Source organism: Chanodichthys erythropterus, chromosome 19 (assembly GCF_024489055.1).
Source record: "Chanodichthys erythropterus isolate Z2021 chromosome 19, ASM2448905v1, whole genome shotgun sequence".
NCBI lineage: Eukaryota > Metazoa > Chordata > Actinopteri > Cypriniformes > Xenocyprididae > Chanodichthys > Chanodichthys erythropterus.
In genome coordinates, this window is record NC_090239.1 from 2,787,244 (window position 1) to 2,808,351 (window position 21,108).

The window sequence follows — 21,108 nt, forward strand, 5'->3', positions numbered from 1 at the left end:
ATTTAACCCAGCATAATGGGTTAATTCATTTTTACTATAACACTAGCTTTTTGTACCTCATACATGTCGTATTTCATACTTACAGTGTTTGATTAACTTAAATCCTCTATATAATTCTAAAATACAAAGTCTGTAACTAAATACTAAATTTCCACTGGGGAAGTGTCCCAATCAACCTAAATTCACCGTATATATAATATATATATATATATATATTTGTGTAACTTTGCATCATATATATGTATAATGTAACCAAACCTAGTCTCAGGAGGGTTTGGAGACGATAGAGCGCCACCTATAGTCAGTCTGTGTCTCTGTGACCCGATCCCGAGCTGCTCATCACCGCAGAGACGAGCGCAGCAAATCAAAACAAGATGGTGTTTAAATCAAACCATAATCACACCATCGACCTCCCCATTAATGACATTAGCGCTGTGCTTTTCCAGCAAGATGCTTATTTGGCATTATATTTCGAAGGCCACAGCTGTGAGCTTTTATTCTGAGTGTTAATATGAGATGTTTAAGGTGACCATGTTAATACAAATGCTCATATTACGCATGTAATTACCTGTGTGCTGTCACTGTACCAACCTCGTTACACAACTGATGCAGGCTAATTCATTGATAACATGACTTCTTCAAACTATTATCACAAAGAAAAGCAAATGATTTGCTCTCAATTTCCACTAAACTCTCATTCACTCGCAGGTGAATGTTTCTCCCTCCCCTTTTTGGAGTGACAGGCGGATGGAGCTTCATCTGAGCGAATCACAAAGTGCTGGAATCTACTGCCTTTGTCTGATACACTCACCCGTAGTGGCGAAAGGGGGTCCGCGTGAAGGAGGGGGCTGGAGCTTTTACAAACCAACACAACCGACCCAAGTCCTTCAGTCCCGGGCCGTGTGCGCATGCAAACGCATCGCGTTGATATTGAGGGAAAGGTGGGCGCAGGAAACCCGCAGTCTCCGATGGTTCTGCTGTCTGTCATCCATGCGCAGAACCGAAACACAGCAGCCCAGCACCTGCTAACCGAGACCACCGGGATATAAGAGATACTAACACGCGGATGGATGGGACGAACGCTGGGAAATGAGTTCTGGGGAAAGCATGCATGCTGAAAACATTTAAACATTTCCTGCTGACCTCGAATATACGGTCATGTCTGACACCTGACAAATCCTGCGTCCATTTGCAACTTTCCGAAGTTCCCCGCTCCTCGGCTGGATTCACGTTACATCTTCGTTTCTTTCAGTTGTTCTGAGTGTAAGAAAGACGAGACGGCGACTTCAGTTGATTATCTGTCTTTTCTCGGTTATCCGATGGATATTCACTGTAAGGCAGACCCCTTCTCCGCCATGCACCGTGAGTTACACTGGAGTTTATCTGGAGAATAATGTTAAGATCGTCACTGGAATAGGAAATTATTAGGCTCCCGGGAAAAAAGACCAAAATTACACTCTTCTTATAATGCATTTATACTATAAATAAAATAGTATAAAACAGAAACAATACTCGGGTAGGCTAATAATCAAAATAAATGCGGCTGAGATGAGAAAATTAAAATATGCGATGTGCATATCACTATCTGTGATTCTTATTCAAAAAATTAATGCAAGATAATGCCAAAATATTGTAAGCATATTGGGATAAGAAAGAACTATTTCGCTTTACAGTAGAAAATATATTAAAAACAAAAAACTGTACATGCTTAATGTTTCTGCATCAATCTATGGACTTTTAATTGAATTAAAATGGAATGTTTTTTTAAACAACCAATCGGGATTAACTATGTAATTTGATCAAACACAACTGTTTAATAATTCATATGTAGGGAATGAAAACAATAAATGCTCGTGTAATTTAATCGCTCACCTACGACTAACAAACAACAGTATTATTTCAACAAGAACATCCAACCAGAATAGATTAATGTACATCACTAGAAAAAAAATAAAAAAATAAATGAAAATAAACATTTATTTTATTTGATAAACGCTTAAAAAGCTTCTGATAATGATTATATTACTGCCAGTGTGGATTTATGGACAGTAAAATAACATTACTTTTTTTATATATAATAAATATATACACATACATATAGGCCTATTAATGTTTTAAACATTAGCATTTAAATATAATACCTTTGTGTATGTTTTCGCTGTGAAAATAATGCAGACTAATTATTTTAATGATTGCACCGTCTATTTATTCAGTAATTTAATGTGAGTACAGACAGGAATTCATTATCACAAACTGCGTTTGATTGTAATGAACCTTTCTGATGGCTGATAACTCGTGTGTCACCACACTGAACGCGTCGTCTGTTAATTAGATGAATGTGACATGACTTCTGCCGGACGTCACCGACGGCCTGTATGTAATGTTATGTTTTGGGTGCTTGTTGCTGTTGTCTCCGGTATAGGGCACGGGGGAGTGAACCAGCTGGGCGGGGTGTTCGTGAACGGAAGGCCTTTACCTGACGTCGTGCGCCAGAGAATCGTGGAGCTCGCGCATCAAGGGGTCAGACCCTGTGACATCTCGAGACAGCTGAGGGTCAGTCACGGCTGCGTCAGCAAGATCTTGGGCAGGTGAGACCCTCATACGAAAGACGACAACGTGATATTTAGCCTACCATTTAAGAACAACGCATCAGTTGAGGCCGTGTATATGTTTTGTGCTGTGACCGAGTGCCCACATCTGGTTTTTCCACATTTTTAATCTTTTTAACCGTCACTAATTTACAATCCAATTTTAAAGTGTACACTCAGCATTTAAAGTGTAAAAATGCTGGGTTAAAAACAACCCAACCTGGTTTGAAAATGGACAAACCCAGCGGTTGGGTTAAATGTTTGCCCAACCTGCTGGGTAGTTTTATTTAACTCAACTATTGTTTAAAAACTACTGTATTGTTCGCTTAAAATGAACCTAAAGTATGTCGGAAATTGATATTTATTAATATGTTTAATAAATTATCATGTATTAATAAGTTTAATAAATAATGATGAAACAAACAATTATTAAATTGCTTATTGATAGGCTAAATGTGCACATTTTGATGATTATTGTTGCCTCTAGTAATTATGTGTCTGACTTTTAATTTCCAACCTATTTTGGGTTCATTTTAAGCCAGTCATATAGTAATAGTTGGGTTAAACAAAATAGTTGGGTGAAATAAAACTACCCACCACATTGGGCAAACATTTAACCCAACCGCTGGGTTTGTTCATTTTCAATCCAACTTGGGTTGTTTTTAACCCAGCATTTTTTTAGAGTGTAGCCTATTCATCAATTAATCTGAGCTCATAAAACACTGGATGCATAATAATAATTGTATAAAGAATTAGCAAAATGCTGCATTAGATTGACGCACCCAATACACTGTCATCAAATTAAAACATTTGCCTTTTTAACAGCACAGAATTGAGAATCATAGAAATGTGCATTTTTTCCTTGATTACTAAAGAGTCGCCTAATGAGCTTTGAAACTCAGCATTATGAGATCTGTGATCATTATTATTATGTCCACAAAAACTGTTTTCATCTCAGACTAAAAATCCCAAAATATTTTAAATGCCCTTTGTTTTTCATATAGAAAAAAAAAAAACAATTAATTTGCTTTTAGTCTGTCAGAACTGGGCGTTAAAAAAGACCAAATATTTGACCATTGATTTGAATGCTTTAAAAGGATCAAATTAATTATTAAAATTAATTTGTTATAGTTCAGGGTATTTCAACAAGGTCAGAACCATAAGTACAAATGCTAATGAGTTTTTTCAGTCATCGCTTGTTCATTTTATTAAGTATATTAAAAAAAAAAAAAAAAACATGTCAGACAAAAATACGTAAAATTCGTTTCAAGCTTATTTTTTATCTGAGATTAATAAGTAACTAAAACAGATGGGCTGCTTAATGTCCTGCTGCGCAAAATTTTAAATTAGTATTCTAATCATATGATAATTTCCTACTAGTACTGCTATGGGCCGTGTTAAGTAGCTTAGATAAAACATTTTCATGGCTTTGTTAGCACGCATCTGTTGTTTATTGTCATTAGGTTTGGTCAGGTTATGAAAGTCAGATTTACACTTGTTTCTGCAGATATTACGAGACTGGCAGCATAAAGCCTGGAGTCATCGGAGGGTCCAAACCCAAAGTCGCCACGCCGAAGGTGGTGGATAAAATAGCGGACTATAAAAGACAGAATCCCACCATGTTCGCCTGGGAGATCCGGGACAGGCTGCTGGCGGAGGGGATCTGTGATAATGACACCGTCCCCAGCGTCTCCTCCATAAACAGGTCAGAAGAACCGAGGCCGTCATTTAACAATAACCAGTGTGTCAATTATTCAGTGACTTGTATTTGGCGTCTCTAAAATCATGCGTCAAACTGCCTTAGACATTTTTTAACAAAACAAAACATTTATGTGATATTCTTTTGTTGTGTAAATCTGCAATATGCCTACAATTATTTGACAATAGGCTTGTGTTCTGTCCCGATACTGATCCTACCGAAAGTGCAAGAGCTGCATATGGTTGCTATGGTTACCAGGTGAAAGCAACGTAGCGAGCGTCTGTTTAGCTCAACACGTAATCGTGGATTTAAACCTTTAAATTAAAAAGAAACCCCATACATTTGAAACTATATTTAAATTGAAAACGAACTAATTTAAGTAACATTTAACACTCCTCAATTGGGGCAAATAAGAATAAAACAACCGTATAAACTTTAATCGAGCAGCTTTTCCTTTTTTATACGCAGTCTGATCGCCATTCATTGAGGTAAAAAAAAAAAAAAGAAAGAAAGAAAAGTATTTACACAGCGTTTAACTATTTGCTTGCTGCTTTTCAACACTATAAAAATGCTAGGTTGTTTCAAACCATGTTTGGGTCAAATATGGACCAACCCAACCGTTGGGTTTAAATTTTTCATTTAAATTTTAGAACCAACGGTTGGGTAAATATGGACAAAAACAACCGTTGGGTTTGAATATTTCATTTAAATTTTAAAACAACCGTTGGGTAAATATGGACAAAAACAACCGTTGGGTTTAAATTTTTAATTTAAATTTTAAAACAACCGTTGGGTAAATATGGACAAAAACAACCGTTGGGTTTAAAATTTTAAACCAACGGTTGGGTTTGTCCATATTTCACCGAAACACGGGTTGAAACAACCCAGCGCTGTTTAGAGTAATTTTGAAATAATACATTCTAGTAGTTATCAGGTATTTTGGTTGATATTAGTCTGTCTGTTGTGTCAGTATAGAGGTTTGTTCTGTGGTTTGCCGGTGGTCTTATGTGTGTAATTCAACCCCCTACTCCACAATACCGCAACAATGACAGACTGAAGCTCTAAAATCTCATCTGACCGAGTGAAAACCGATCAATGAACGCTGATCAGACCTGGTAAAAGAGACACAGAGCTGCTCGATTAGAGTTCATGCCGTTATTAAACGGCTCCTTCTATTTTCCAAAGAAGAAGTAACGAGGCTTTTCATATTTTCATCCCTTTCCAATAGACTAATGGGATAAAGGATGTATTCTCATGCTTATTTGTGTTTACATAATTATTAATCTAGAAAATAAATCCTTAATGAATACGTTTTAATGCTGTGAGTGAAAATGTTATTATATAAGACGGTTTTATTTTTGGTCCCACTTTATATTAGGTGGCCTTAACTACTTAAAAAAATGGTGCAATGTACTTATTGTGTTCACATTGTGTGTGGTGTATTTTCTACTGAGGTGGGATGGGGGACAGGATTGGTGGTATGGGTAGGTGTAAGGGATGGGTCAACGGTGTAATTATAAATGTAATTACAGAAATTGATTACAGACGTAATTACATGCAGGTTTATATATATATATATATATATATATATATATATATATAAAGTACAATGTATGTAAACAATAACTGCATTGTATCAAAAGTTTCATGTAAGTGTAAGTACATAGTAGTTAAGGCCACCTAATATAAAGTGGGACCTTATTTTTTAACATTTTTTTGCCCTCCAACTGGAATGATATCGATAATGCACACCTATAAATTACAATATAGGAAATCTACAGTATGCATAATCCACAATCCAATATGATCCTATTTACATCCTTAAATTGGTGTTTTGGGGTGGTATGTTAGACTTGTGTGGAAAATCAAAACGGTAAAAAGAAGCAGTGAGGCGCTGAACTTTGGTTAAGATTCACTCTTCCATAAAACCAGACTCTGCATTACATTTTAATGAGTCGATGGCGAAGAATAGAGCGCCTCACACAACAGAAGAGAAGGCTAGAAAAAATTCATTTCATGCCTCATGGTCACCTAAAAAGGGCCGTTTGAATGTCTTTTGACATGAACTTCACTGTAAAAAATGATTTTTTGAACTTGTAAATAAAGATAGCATAATTTAAGTATATTTTACAAACAAATCCTATTTTGTCTTTTTACTTCAGAATGTCATGTTTAATTCAATAAACTACTTGAGGTTTCGTTTTATTTTATTGTGCCTAAATACATAAGTAAATGTAAATGGAACTCCCCAAGTAATATTTACTTAGTATCTTGTCGTAAAATGAACTAATGCAAAAAAATGACAAACGCAAGTAAAACTTAGTACTCCACGAAGCAAGGCAATCTATGCGCATGCGCTCTTGGTCCCCGAAGTGGCGCGCAGAGGAAGAGGAAAGCAACGGAAAATTTCCTGGAAGGACGATTTGATTTTTACACGGTAAGTTATGAAATATTTGTTTATTTAGTTATGTTTCCAGAGAAGTATAGAGCAATTAGGCTGTCTGCAGTTCGGGTGGTTAAAGAGTTAACGCATTAACTGTTATAGTCGACAGAGTTGAGTTTGCTAAAGAACCGATTAGCACAAACATCCGTTATTAGCAAACGGCATATGTGTCGAAAACAACTGACTTGTATTTTACAGTGAAGTTTAAAATAAACTTTGCCGGACGAGAGCGAGCGCGATGCGTCGCGACAAATGCCAATAGAAGGGCGTCTGTTTATTCATCTGTGTGAATAAATAATTGTGCCCTCATGTGCTATCTGAATTATAAATACAAGTTTTCTAATTAGAAACTGGACATGTACAGCATCGGAAGTCAAATTTACGAACCCGGAATGATACCCGAGCCCTGAGATGGGTGGCCATTAACTTTAAACGCGACTGAGAAAAACACTAATACCCCATTAATCCACATCAACTACACTGCTTTGTCTTATTTATAAAATAGATAAGCATTTGATGCATATCAATCAAGTAAAACAGAGATTATACTCCCTATTGAAGCTATACAATAGTGATACATTTTCTAGTGTATGTGTTCAGACAGCCTTAAAGGGATAGTTCACCCAAAAATAAAATTTCTTCACCCTCAAGTTGTGCCAAACCTGCATACATGTCTTTCTTCTGTTGAACACAAAAGATATTTTGAAGAATATGGGTAACGTTAACCAAACAGTTGATGGACCCCATTGACTTCCATATGAAAAAAAATAAATAAATACTACAGAAGTCAATGGGGTCCATCAATTGTTTGGTTATCAAAAATTTTCAAAATATCTTCTTATGTGTTCAGAATAAAGAAATTCATACAGGTTTGGAACATCTTGAGGGTGAGTAAATTATGACATAATTTTCATTTTTGGGTGAACTATTCCTTTGACTCTACCAGATGATTGAAAATGTATTGTTGATAGGCTACTTACTTGAATGCAGTTTTTCCAAAATAAATTAACTGTTCAAATTTCAAATCAAGTATATTTATTCAAATTTTATTAAAAGAAATCTATTTCTGACATTAACATTTCTAACATATGTTCCACAGATTGCACTCACCGTTCAAGCTCATGCAAGGTAAGTTGGCAATACTTCTTACAGCCTATGCAACACTGATTAAGCTTGCAGTATTCACTCTGCCAGGACATGTATATAGTTGTATGTAGATGGCTGTTAATGTTCACTGCAATTTACTTTTATTTTTAACAGCAAGTTGAAGATAAGCGAGATGCTGTTATTCGCTGGGAGAATCATCTGAGGAGCTCATTGAAGCCTACCAGGTACATTAATAGATTAATTCAAATTTTGTTTTGACTTAGCATATGTACAGTACTGCAGAAGTCTAGGGCACATTAGTATTTTCATCCCCCAAATTTTTTTTTTACTTTTTATATCTTTGTGCTTTAGTTTGGCATAAAATATCAGTTTACATTCCTAAACATTCATTTTGCCATTATTTTTAATAATCCAGTGAGATTTTTGTATGCACAGGGAGTCTGACAACAGTTGGTGCTCCACAGAAGATCTGGTCTCACCATCATTGAGTCTGTCTATTATAACATGAAGAAAGAAATGAAGCTGAGAATAAATGCGTAAATTAAGAAAAACTGTGGCAATGTCTGCAAAATGTAAAAAAAAAAAAAAAACATGCAAAGCTATCTGAAAAACAATATCAAGTGTACAAGGCCAAAAACTGATTTAAGTGCAAAGGGTGATCAAACCAAATATTGATTTAATCAATAGAAGGTAAATGAAAATCAATTTATGAAAGCATTTTAAAGGCATCCTCACTTTACAGAATTTTTACACAAGTGCCTAAAACCTTTTACAGTACTGTAGCTTTGCAGGTATTTTCTAATCGACTTGCAGATACAGCTCTTCTGGATTTAGTCTGTCATAGTCCCTTTTCCCTCTTTCTTCATGTAATTACAGATTTAAAGGTGCTAAAGAGGATGTTTTGTTTTATACATTTTTGCAATATTACTTGAGACTGTCTTTACTAACTGATAAAGACTATTTATTAGGTGCACTGAAAGTAATAATATTAATATACATCATCTGTGCACGAGGTAGGGCCTTAAAAACATCAGCCAATTGGCCCTCTGGCTTGTCAATCACTGCCATGACGTTCCTTGTGAGAGACGAGCGCGGCTGCGCGCTCCAGTAACTTTCCACACTCCACAGGCGCCGCATGCAATGTTTTTGTCAGGAGACAGGAGTAACAACTGCAGATTATGAGTTACCTGCAGTGAGTCCGACATAATGAATCCACTAACACGACACAGCGAATGCCGGTGGTAAACACTCGTGTTCCAATACGAGTGTTTACGAGTTTTGGGAGGCGTTCCTTTGTTCTTATGCATGCGCTCATTTAAAAAACTCACTAACAGTCTTTGGATTCTCAGTCGACGAAAAAATCCTCTCTATCACCTTTAATGATGTCGAGACCAAATCTCTGTGTGTGGCACTTATCACATAAAATTAAAGAGAACATTCAACTTACTGTACAGTATTATAACCACTTTGCATTTATTTGTGTATTTGACAGGATGTCAGCAGAGACATGATTAAAGATTGCTTCACCAGTCATGTAACGAAGATCATTGAACTGGGCAGCACTGCAGGAGAGGAAGATGCCAACACAGCTGACATCGTTATCGTCATTGAGGGAACTAAGGTGTTGTTTTACTCTGATTAAATCTGAGAGCTTTCTGAACCACACATTGGCAGCAATGTCATTGGCCCTTTTGAGGTCTGGATAAATAGTAAATACATAGTTAAAATAGTGATTGTGACTACAGTGGTTCAACCGTAATATTTTGAAGAGAGAGGTATACTTTTTGTGCACAAAAACAAAACATATTCATTCAACAATTTGAACCATTTCATTCCTAGTGAACTCAGTGCAGGATTACATGTTTACGTCTGGATGCCGGCTTATTTTATTAGCCGCCTCCTGCGTCAGCATCAAACCCATGTGTTGTGCCGCTCACGTGTTCAGCTTCGGCCATTACTTAGTCGGCATATGGATGTAAACATGGAAGCCTGCATTGTCTCTACCTATGACTGGTTCAAATTGTTGATTTAAGTCTTTATTTTTGTTTTGTTTTTGTGTACAAAAAGTATTCTTGTTACTTCATAACATGAAGGTTGAACCACTGTAATCATGTTGACTATTTTAATGATGTTTTTACTATTTTTCCAGACCTCAAAAGGTGCAATGACATTGCTGCCTATGTGTGCTTCAGAAACCCTCGGAAGATGAACGAAGGTCGTATGGGTGTGGAATGACATGAGGGTGAGTACTTAATGAGAGAAATTTCATATTTGGGTGAACTTACCCTTTAAACTAACCCCCAAATCTGAGAAACACATTTGAAGTATTTCAAAAATCTTTCTTGGGCTGGATGCTTTAAAGGGTTAGCTCACCCCAAAATTAAATTTCTCTCATTAATTACTCTCCCTCATGTCGTTCCACACCCGCAAGACCTTCGTTTATCTTTGGAACACAAATTAAGATATTTTTTGATGAAATCTGAGGGTATCTGATCCACACATTGGCAGAAATGTCATTGCATCATTTGATGTCCAAAAAAGGTAGTTAAATATTTTTAAAATAGTCAACGTGACCACTGTGGTTCAACCCTTATGTTATGAAGTGATGAAAATAATTTTTGTGCACAAAAACAAAACAAAAATAACGACTCGTTTACGTCCAAGTGCCTGTTCATTAGTGGCCATTTCCTGCGTCATTCTGCTCATGTGTTCAGCTTCGGCCAATACTGAGTTGCTGTTCGGACATAAACAAGGAAGCCTGCACTGAGTTCACTATGTATGACAACGGTTCAGATTGTTCAATAAAGTCATTATTTTTGTTTTGTTTTTGCACACAAAAAGTACTCTCGTAGCTTCATAACATAGCGGTTGAACCACTGCAGTCACATTGACTATTTTAACAATGTTTTCAATTACCTTTCTGGATGTCGAAAGGTGCAATGACATTGCTGCCAATGTGTGGTTCAGAAACTCTTGGATTTCATCAAAAGTATCTGCAAAAAGTCTGCTAGTTGGCCATTTTGTTTGACACTTACACTTTTTGTATTTGCTCATTTGTTCAGCAAGTCTCTAAAAAGGTTTGTTATTTTAAATTAAGTTTGTACTATACTGTACTGTTTCAAAGAAACATTGTAATGCAGTGTAATGAATAAGTAAGTGTCGTATGTAAGATCACAGTTAAGCATCTCACGTTAAATTGTTGAGCTCTGTTAAACACATTGAAACATCTGTGATAGGATAAAGATGCTGAACCACTTTGGCCATGTTTTTGGCCGACAGCAGTTAATCTTAATGAATGTGTCCATTCATTTTTGTCCATTTGTTTTATCATTGCCTTTGTTTAATCTGTTTTTTGAAGAGTTTAATTCAAATAAAAGTACTCAAGGAAAATGTCTGTTAGTGTTGTTTTTACTGAAAACATCAGTAGTAATACATCACAAATTATATTAAGTAATGTTTAAATAATATTTGAAGTAAAGGTTACTCGGGATAACTAAGAAAGATAACTAGGACTCTTAAGTAAAAGAAATGCAATAAATCCTAATATATTTATAAGCATTACTTAAGTAAAATTTACAAACAAAGAGTCAATAAAATTTACTGGGATTTCCCAAGTAAACTTAACTTAAAATTGTCTAATTAAAGCTACTAATAATTATGTTTAGGCTTTTACTTGGCAATTTTTTGTAAATTTACTAGCCTTTTCTGAGTGAAAAAAATGTCCAAGCTTTTTTCAAGTAAATCCTACTCCAAATTTTTTACAGTGTTGTGAGATAAATGCAAAATGTACGTTAATGTAATTACCGAAGCCCTTAAACGTCTCTAAAGTCTAATTGAATTCAGTCTGGATATTTTGAAACAGGAAACAGGTCTTTGTTTATGAGGAAAATTAAAATATGAATGTGGGTAAAAGACTTTGATGAAGCACAATTTATTCCATCTTTATGTCTGTTTTTATATGTTGATATACTCATGAATGAAGCCCTGTCTGGATCCTTGAATAAGGCTGAAACCAAACTCAGTCTGTTGATAGAACATATAATAATTTGGGAATCATTTCTGAAGTCAGTTTGATGAAATACAAGAGGAGAGTCAGTTTCACCCGCAACCTTTTATTCATTAAAGCGAAATGTTGCTTGTCGCAAAGTTGTGTGCAAACTGAGCCCGGCCTGTTGACAGTGAGAGGATGTTCAGACCTCAAGCACTTTTCTTTAACATACATTATTAAGTGTTACAGAGTTCCTGTTGTACTAAAGTGTCTCCACAGCCAACAAGTGACAGCACTGAAACCGCCAGACTTATAAAAACCACCTCGACAGCACTCAATACTATTGATTCACATGTAAAGCATTTTTAATATTTCTTAAGAGGATTTTCAGACACAACCCAGACATTAATTCGCTCTCCCAAATGACTTATTCAATAACAGAAACATAGATTCTGGATAAAGTCTGCAGATTTATTCTCCCCAGGCCATGCGAGAGGGGTCAAACAATGGTTTTAAAGAGAGAAATGAAATATAATATCGATATGTTGTCATTGTTCTTTCCTTTCAAAGCCCCGAGGACACATCCCTAAAGCTGGTGTTTATTTCAGCAGATATCAATATTAGCAGCACGCTCATTTAAATGGAAATACATATGCTCTTTGAATAGTATCCGCGGTCACAGTGTATATTCTAAATATTTTTACAATCAATAATCTTCATGGGGCATGAAATGAAAACTATGCCATGGTTTTTGCATGTATGTTGCATTTGTTTGCTGAAACAGAAGCAGCACCACTGGTGATGAATAGATCTAAAGTTTACAAATGAGCACGACAGCGGGCCCTTTTCCCAAAGTGCCGTTCAGATTAACAGAATCAAATGCTGGCGTAAGCTTGTACACCGCACTGAGCAACTATTGCTTTCCTGTCACATATAATTTATAGCTTTCCATTTGCATCCGGGCACCCATGTGGCTAATTCCGAACTTTTTATCCTAGAGTCTAGATCAATAGAACCTCATCCACACTAGAACCGAGCCTGAGGCTCTCCTCAGGACCGAAACGCACACCGAGAGCGCCGTGAGGACGATTATCGAGGTGAATTGTTGTGATTTCATGCTTTGTTTGCAAGATCACTCAAGGCAAAAGAGCTCAGAGAGCTTTTCGCTATATCTCACCTTAAAGGTACAGCGAGTCTGCTGCTTCTCGCTCGGGTAAACGGGATCTGGACGTCTGCGGTTATCCGTTCTGTCAGATCCCCCCTGCTCGGAGATATATAAAGTAAATCTGAGATTATCAGAGAGAGACAGACAGACTGAGACATTGGCTCTGGAGTTTCATGTGAGTGAACGCACTGTATTTACTGTGCAGGATCATTCGGACGAAGGTTCAGCAACCGTTTCACCCCTCGCCAGATGGGACATCTCTTTCCACCCCAGGACACACTATAGGTAAGATCACATCATTAACTCCAGGGGCCATTTTTGGACCTTTCTGGACAAGGTCAACCCTCCAAATCAAATCAAGGGCCAAACCGTTCTGCTCCGGGGGAAAATAAAAAACAAAATCCCATTCCCTGTTTACTATTTCTTAGTGATATACTTGAAAGAAGTACACACACTAATCTTTTACTCTTTATAAATCATATCTGAATCTATAAAACCGTCAAGTTACGGTAACTCAAACCATTTAAGTTTTAAAACCAATACGTGTGAGTACTGTAAACACACATGTATATTATATTTTAATGTTGGTTTAGTCAATCATTAACTCAAATTAAAAATTTACAGTTTATTCCAGTTTGAATTTGGGTAACAAATCTAAGTATAAACCTACTTAGATTTGTATTATACAACTATATACCTACTTAAATGGTTTGAGGAAACCGATTGCCTTAAATGGTTTAAGTTCATCAGACTCAAAGTAATAAAGTTACATAAGAAGCAAAAACATTTGTACAAAGCAATGATGACAGAACAGGAGAGGCAACAGTTAAGTCCAAAAACTACTTTAAACCTGCGAATGACAAGGAATGACATTAAATACATTTATACTGTTCCTTTTATTGATAATATAAAATATTAATGAAATAAAATAAATATTATATAAATTAAATATAAATAAATAAATATAAAACATAATTATTTATATAAATATATAATGAAATATAAATATTATATATTCAATTTTATATAAATACAAAATAATATATTCATAATAAATAATAATATTAATATACATATAATTATTACTACATTATTTATATATATATATATATATATATATATATATATATATATATATATATATATATATATATAAAATATAAAGCAGCACAACTGTTTTAACTGATAATAATCATAAATGTTTCTTGAGCAGCAAATCATCACATTAGAATGATTTCTGAAGGATCATGTGACACTGAAGACTGGAGCTTTGATCACAGGAATAAATTACACTTTACTATATATTCACATAGAAAACAGCTATTTTAAATTGTAATTTTTTCTCAAAAGTTTACACTATAACTTTTGTTAAAATACATGCAGCCTTGGTGAGCAGAAGAAACTTTTCAAAAACATGAAAACTTAAAAATCTTACCGACCACAAACTTTTGAACAGTATACATCTATATAAATATAGCATTTTCCATATTTATTTCATTTAAAAACAAACTGAAATACATACTATTTTGCTATCTACATTATTTTCTTTAAGATTCAATGCCTTGCAAATCCAGTGAGAATTTTACCTCAAAATTGCTCATTGTTGCAACCCAGCAAGACCTAAACACACATCCAGACTTAACGAAGAAATATTTACAATTCTTCTTCGCTATTGTAAGTGACAAATCAAATGCACGTAAATCAATCGTGTGATAGACGGTCAAATTTTCTTGCATCCATTGAAGCTTGAGATGCTGGAGATCATGATCATCAGGTTTTGTTCATGTAGCTCCAGTGCTGCTGCTATTCGTGCAAAAGAGGCTTCATGTTCATTTTTACATTTAAATTATGTTTTTAGTGTCATCTGTAATGAAACTTCACTAGTGGTCACAAACTTCTGAACCCAGTGTATCTTGGAAAACAGACCAAATGCAAGCGATATAAGATGCAATAAACCTTTCTGTCCTGTAATCAGACTCTGATGTGATGTTATACTCATGGGAAGAGATTTGATCGTCTTTCTCTCGCTCTCTCTTTATAGTCCCCAGTACAGCATCTCCTCCTGTCTCCAGTTCTTCCAACGACCCCGTGGGCTCCTACTCCATCAACGGCATTCTGGGAATCCCTCGCTCCAATGGAGAAAAGAGGAAAAGAGATGCTGGTAAGTCTGCGGTTTCTCCTTTTTTTTTTTTGTGAAGGATATGCAAAATATTTGTGGCCAAAATATAGGCCACAAGGGCTGCAAACAATATAATTCCAACTTTAATGATCAATAATTATTATAATTATTATCATTAAATGTATACATTCATAATTATTAATATTTATTTTCGTGTTGAATTTACTAAGATTGTCCTTGAATGTATAATGATTGGGCGCAGTATTTATCATGTGTGTGATTGTGAGGGAGGCTGAGAGGGTTTTGATGTGGTCATGTGACCCCCACAGGAGCCCCCCCGTTATTAATCTGCACTGCAGTGATTAAGAGAGCTTCAGTAATTACATGTCAAGATGATGTAGCCAACTAACAAACTCAGTCAAACAAGAACGACAGTCTTAAGAGGACATTTAGCTCAAGGACCTCTCTCTCTCTCTCTGTACTGCTTACTTCACTTTGCAGCTTTTTCTGACCAACAATCACACATCTACAATCAGACTGCTTTTCCTTTTATGGGGAAGGATTTCTGTCCATACAAAAGTATAAATATTATTTTATAGAATAGATTTTCAAATATGCTACTGTTCAAAAGTTAGTTTTTTATTATTATTAATAATAATAATACCTTTTTTATTCAGTAAGAACACATTCAACTGATTAAAAGTGACACTAAAGACATTTATAATGTTACAAAAAAGCTTTCCATTTCAAATAAATGCTGTTTTTTCAAACTTTCTATTCATCAAAGAATCCTGAAAATAAAATGTACCACCAGTTCCACAAACACATGAAGCAGTTTCCAACATTGATAATAATCATAAATGTTTCTTCAGCAGCAAATCATCATATTAGAATGATTTCTGAAGGATCATGTGACACTGAAGACTGGAGTAATGATGCTGAAAATTCAGCTTTGATCACAGGAATAAATTACAGTTTATAATAAATTGCAATGGAAACCAGTTATTCTGTAATAATAATAATAATAATAATAATAATTGTAATACTATCTCAAAATATTACTGTTTCTACTGTATTTTTGATCAAATAAATGCAGCCTTGGTGAGCAGAAGAGACTTCTTTTTAAAACATTTTTAAAAAATCTTTCTGATCCCAAACTTTTGAACAGTAGTGTATATATAAAACGTTTTCAATAATATTTTAGAATTATTATTAATGAATATACAAAATATTATTCTATATCATATACATTTAGTACATATATATTTACTTTATTTTACTTTTCATTTTATTTTTAATTTTTTTTATTTAATTTAATTTATTTATGTATTTATTTATTATTATTTTAGTTTAATTTAATTAATTTATCAATTTATTATTATTATTATTATTATTATTATTATTATTATTATTTATGCTGCCTGGCAAATCCAGTGAGTAGTTTTTCATTCTGGCAATGCATTACCTGCAAAAACACAGATTAACTGCTAAAGATCTTTGTGTCTTAACTTACAGAAGTTGTGTGAACCAGTGCAATCAGTTTACAGCTTGTGCACAATATGCCCACAAATGTTGTTTTCATTTGGAATGGCATGTGAGACTGAGACCATCATGCAATGGGGTCTCTCTCCTATAAAAAGTGAATGAGATAAATGCACTTACATATTTCCCTGTCTGCTGACTTTGAAGACACAGCTCACAATCTTCTCTAGTGCTGGTTTTGCATGCAGTGTGCATTCTTGTGGTTATCATGAGATCATTTTCCTGTGGGTATAGAGAGATTTTACTATGGTAATAGGTGATTAACTAAAAAACTAAGCAATGACAGCAGCGTGCAGGTGGTGTGCCAAATGTAACTGATGCGGTGTGTTTCGCATTCAGTGCCCACGTGATCCACCGCACACAGAACGAGTCCTTCTTGTGATTAGAGCGCGGTACCCTTGCAGTCATTTGTGTTGCATTGGGGTTCATTGGTTTTCTTGCTGTCAGACGCTGCAAGGGCGCAGGGGTGACATCAGCAGAGGAGGAAATGATGGCAGACTTCAGATCTTGTGTCTGTGTGTGCGTGTCTTTAAGATGATTGACTGTTTTGGGGGCTGTTCTCTGGTCCAAATGATCCTCTTGATGCGTGGCCATTTTCTTGATTTAAGCGCTGGGGATGAAGAGGTGGAGGAGAGATAAAGAGGAGAGGAGGAGGGCAGTGTATGTTATGTATAACTTCACAAACGTTCATGTGATGCACACACACACACACATACACACACACACACACACACACACACACACACACACACACACACACACACACACACACACACACACACACACACACACACACACACACACACACACACACAGTTGCCTGATAACAATGCTTTTAAAACAACGTCTTCCCTGCAGCAAAATGTAGAATATAAAATCCCATAATACACTGAAAAAAAGAGATTTTTTAGTTGTACACAAAACAAACATTATTGGCATACATTTAAAAAAAAAAAAAATTATATATATATATATATATATATATATATATATATATATATATATATATATATATATATATATATATATATTTTTTTTTTATGTACACAGCATATATATATATATATATATATATATATATATATATATATATATATATATATATAAAAACACTATTTCAGTATTTCTACTTCAAAATTTCATGTTTATGTGCTATTTGTTTGTGATTATTTGTGAAATTTACTAGCAAATTTTGACCAAATTGTTTCTACGCTTTAAACAAATGAGTAATTTTTTAGTAAATAATTACAAAGAAATAGGAAGTAACATTGAACTAAACATGACATTTTGAAGTAGAAAAACTCAAATAGCATTTTCTTGTAAAACATACTTCAATGATCTTTTTATCATTTTATTTAAAACTTCTTTTTTTTTTTTTTCAAAAACAGTGCCATTTACAGTGCATTTTACTTCCATAATGTGATGTATTTTTCCTAGTTTTCACATTATGGAGGTAAAATGCAATGTAAATACTTAGGATTTACTTTGCAACAGAAACTGCTAATAAATTTCATAAATAAAATTACAAAGGAACAGCAATTAACACAGAATTAAATATGCATGCATTAAATATACATTTTACTTTGATAATGTGATGTTTTTTTTTTCCTTGTCAGGAAAACACATGCATGAATGTGCATTAAGAAAGTAGTCAATTTTCACTGGGTGCTTTGAACAGTTTCTTAAATCACCACACAAACACAAACAACTATTTTCTTAGAAAACCACTGTGCTTTTTTAAACAGCGCGCTGTCAGATGCAACATAATAGATCTCAGTGGTAAAAGCAGTGTGTTTTTTGTGCCCCGGTTGTGGCGGCACGCATGCCAAGAGAGGCAAACAGCTTCTTACAGTACGTTTGGAGTCAGCAGCGGCCTCAGACGCAGGGCCCATTACGAGCCGAGCAGAGAGATAATGCGCTGTGACACGCGTTATGTACACGGCGGAGCTGAGAGAGCAGGCCGCGGGGACACAGGTGTCACACCAGCCATTAATCTGACAGCGCTACTGTATTACTGCAAATTAAAAGTAGCATGATACAGAGAGAGAGAGGGAGAGAGAGAGAGACAGCAATAGTATCCACATGGACTCTGGCTGTCTGAGCTGCGAAGCTGCAAGTGACATTTAAGAGAATTTGCAATTCCGCCGAGAAAAGCTATTACGGCACAAATTAACATCTAACATCCACACATCCCAGCACCCCCCTCTACAGCTGTCTCATAAGAGCAGACCATTAAAAAGATGAGAGCAGTTTTACGCCGGCCAACCCAAGACACCACTGGTGCTGTGCAGTTTATGCTTAAATTGTGCTTACGTTTTAACATTAACCTGACCGTCTTGTGTTTATGCATGTTTAATTTTTAGTTGTAAAATTCCACTTTGCAATGATTATTGTCATGAACATGATGGCTCGGATTTCATATACTGTAGTTTTGAGGCTAGAGAATCCTATAAATAAGATATTAAAGGGGTCCTTGATTATGATTTCAGTTTTAACTTTAGTTAGTGTGTAATGTTGCTGTTTGATCATAAACAACATCTGCAAAGTTAAGACGCTCAAAGTTCAATGCAAAGGAGATATTTTCTTTTTAAGAAATCGCTGTTTAAGGACTACAACAAACAGCTACAATGAGCTTCTTCCCAGGTTAGTGACATCACAAACCCTAAAATGTACATAAACCCCGCCCCCGAGAACACACAGCAAAGGGGGCGGGGCCATGTTGGGCTGCTTTAGAGAAGAGGAAGAGTTGTTGTAGTAGAGTGTTGTTGTCATGCCGTCATTTTACGCCGGACTGCTTCACAAACGAGGATCAATTCAACACAAAAGATGAACATGACGGCACATGCTAGTGGATGAGTTGAATCAACTCCACAGTAACTACATCAATTTATCCACTAACCATTCAGAAACGTCTAAAAGTTGTAACTTCTTCCTGAGTCTCTCCATCAGTGTCGACTCCGGTTTGAACAATGTAAGGCTGAACACCGTTACTGACAATCCTCATTTTGGCTGCGTGAGATTCTCCAGCTTTGTTGTTGTTGAGCTGTTAAAGCTCCGCCCTCTTCTGGAAAGGGGGCGGGAGCAGCAGCTTATTTGCATTTAATGGGACACACACAAAAATTGTGTGTTTTTGCTCACACCCAAATAGGGGCAAATTTGACAAGCTATAATACATGATCTGTGGGGGATTTTGATCTGAAACCTCAGACACATTTAGAGACTTATATTACATCTTATAAAAGGGGCATTATAGGTCTCCTTTAACAAATAAACAACAAAAAAGAATAAACTGTGAAAAGACATTATTTGAATGAAAACTATGGTTATCATGGTAAATTATTGATTTTCCAAAACATTATTCTAATGTTATTTTCAAAATTTGCTCTCTTTTTTTTCTAAGTGTATATTAGTTTTATTTTTCTACATAGGATATTTTACCCTCCAAAATCCATATAAATGTAAATGTAATACACTATCATAGTACACTAAATGTGTTTGATGCAAAGTGAAGAAACCAGAACAGTCCTGTTATTAGAAAAAAAAATTGTAAGTACACTTTCTTCATTATAACAGGAGAGGTAAAATTCACATACCATCCATCCTAAATAAGTATGCAAGTTGAAAATTAACATGCCCATTGAAAACAGCATGCTAAAGGATCTGGATCATATAACCTTTCTGGTGGTACAAACGTTTTAGGCCAACAATAATCCACTGGAAGAGGAAAACTTTGCTTTTTTCATATTTAAAAGTGAGGCTGAAAGCATGTAATAAATTTCTCTAGATGCTAACATGCAAACGATACATGAAAGTGTCTTTACCTCTGCATACGGTCTCAAAATATGGGAAGTACACACTTCAATATAGTATAAGTATGCAAATTGGCACCAGCCCTAGTTTGCTTTCATACATTAAACAGTTTTGGATCTGTGTCAGTTCTGCGCTTGAAAGTCATGTAGAATCTGGGTCTTAAAGCGAAACGTGAAAATCTCTAGTGCAGACACAGTATTTCTCTCTCTCTTTCCCATGGGGTCAGGGCCTGTGGGTGTGAATCCTGCGGTGTTATGGAGTTGCTTATCTGCTCTGATAGAGCGGGCTCCCTCGTTACCTCAGTCTTAATACTGACTCACGTCAAAAGGAATCCGCTCCACTCAGTCGCAGATCAATACCACAGCAGCAGGGCAGCACACATCGCAACTGTGCAGCAGCGCCTCAAAGCCGGTGCAAGAGGCTCCAGGTGAAAGGCATTACATAAGCACGAGTGGGACAAAACACTGAATCATTGTGTGACAGAAGAAAGAAACTCAACTGCGCACTTTACTTTGGTAACTTAATAGACAGAAACAAATAGAGCAAAAGTTGAGAGTAAAGCAGAAGTAAATGCAAAAATTCTGTCATTTACTCACCAATTGCATGTTGTTTCAAATGTGTTTGTCTTTATTCTTTGAGACACAAAA

The 21,108-nt window shown here is 35.5% G+C and overlaps 1 protein-coding gene and 1 long non-coding RNA gene across 8 annotated transcripts in view; both read left to right on the forward strand.

Annotated features, from left to right (window-relative positions):
- Positions 1-1,319: 1,319 nt before the first annotated feature.
- pax2b (paired box 2b) overlaps positions 1,320-21,108 on the forward strand; it is a 43,402-nt gene continuing 23,613 nt past the window's right edge. For 2 of the 7 annotated variants that reach the window (XM_067368982.1, XM_067368985.1), the window contains exons 1-7: positions 1,320-1,362; positions 2,423-2,588; positions 4,096-4,293; positions 13,196-13,275; positions 15,032-15,182; positions 17,298-17,311; positions 20,203-20,229. In XM_067368982.1, coding sequence (XP_067225083.1) covers positions 1,320-1,362; positions 2,423-2,588; positions 4,096-4,293; positions 13,196-13,275; positions 15,032-15,182; positions 17,298-17,311; positions 20,203-20,229 — 679 coding nt within the window. Of the gene's footprint in view, positions 1,363-2,410; positions 2,589-4,095; positions 4,294-13,195; positions 13,276-15,031; positions 15,183-17,297; positions 17,312-20,079; positions 20,132-20,202; positions 20,230-21,108 lie in introns of all 7 variants that reach the window. The other 5 variants (XM_067368983.1, XM_067368988.1, XM_067368984.1 and 2 more) reach the window with 4 other exon arrangements.
- LOC137007482 (uncharacterized) lies at positions 6,677-9,617 on the forward strand. The gene is made up of 4 exons (XR_010892632.1): positions 6,677-6,724; positions 7,830-7,858; positions 7,991-8,061; positions 9,330-9,617. It is a non-coding gene; the product is annotated as an uncharacterized lncRNA (long non-coding RNA).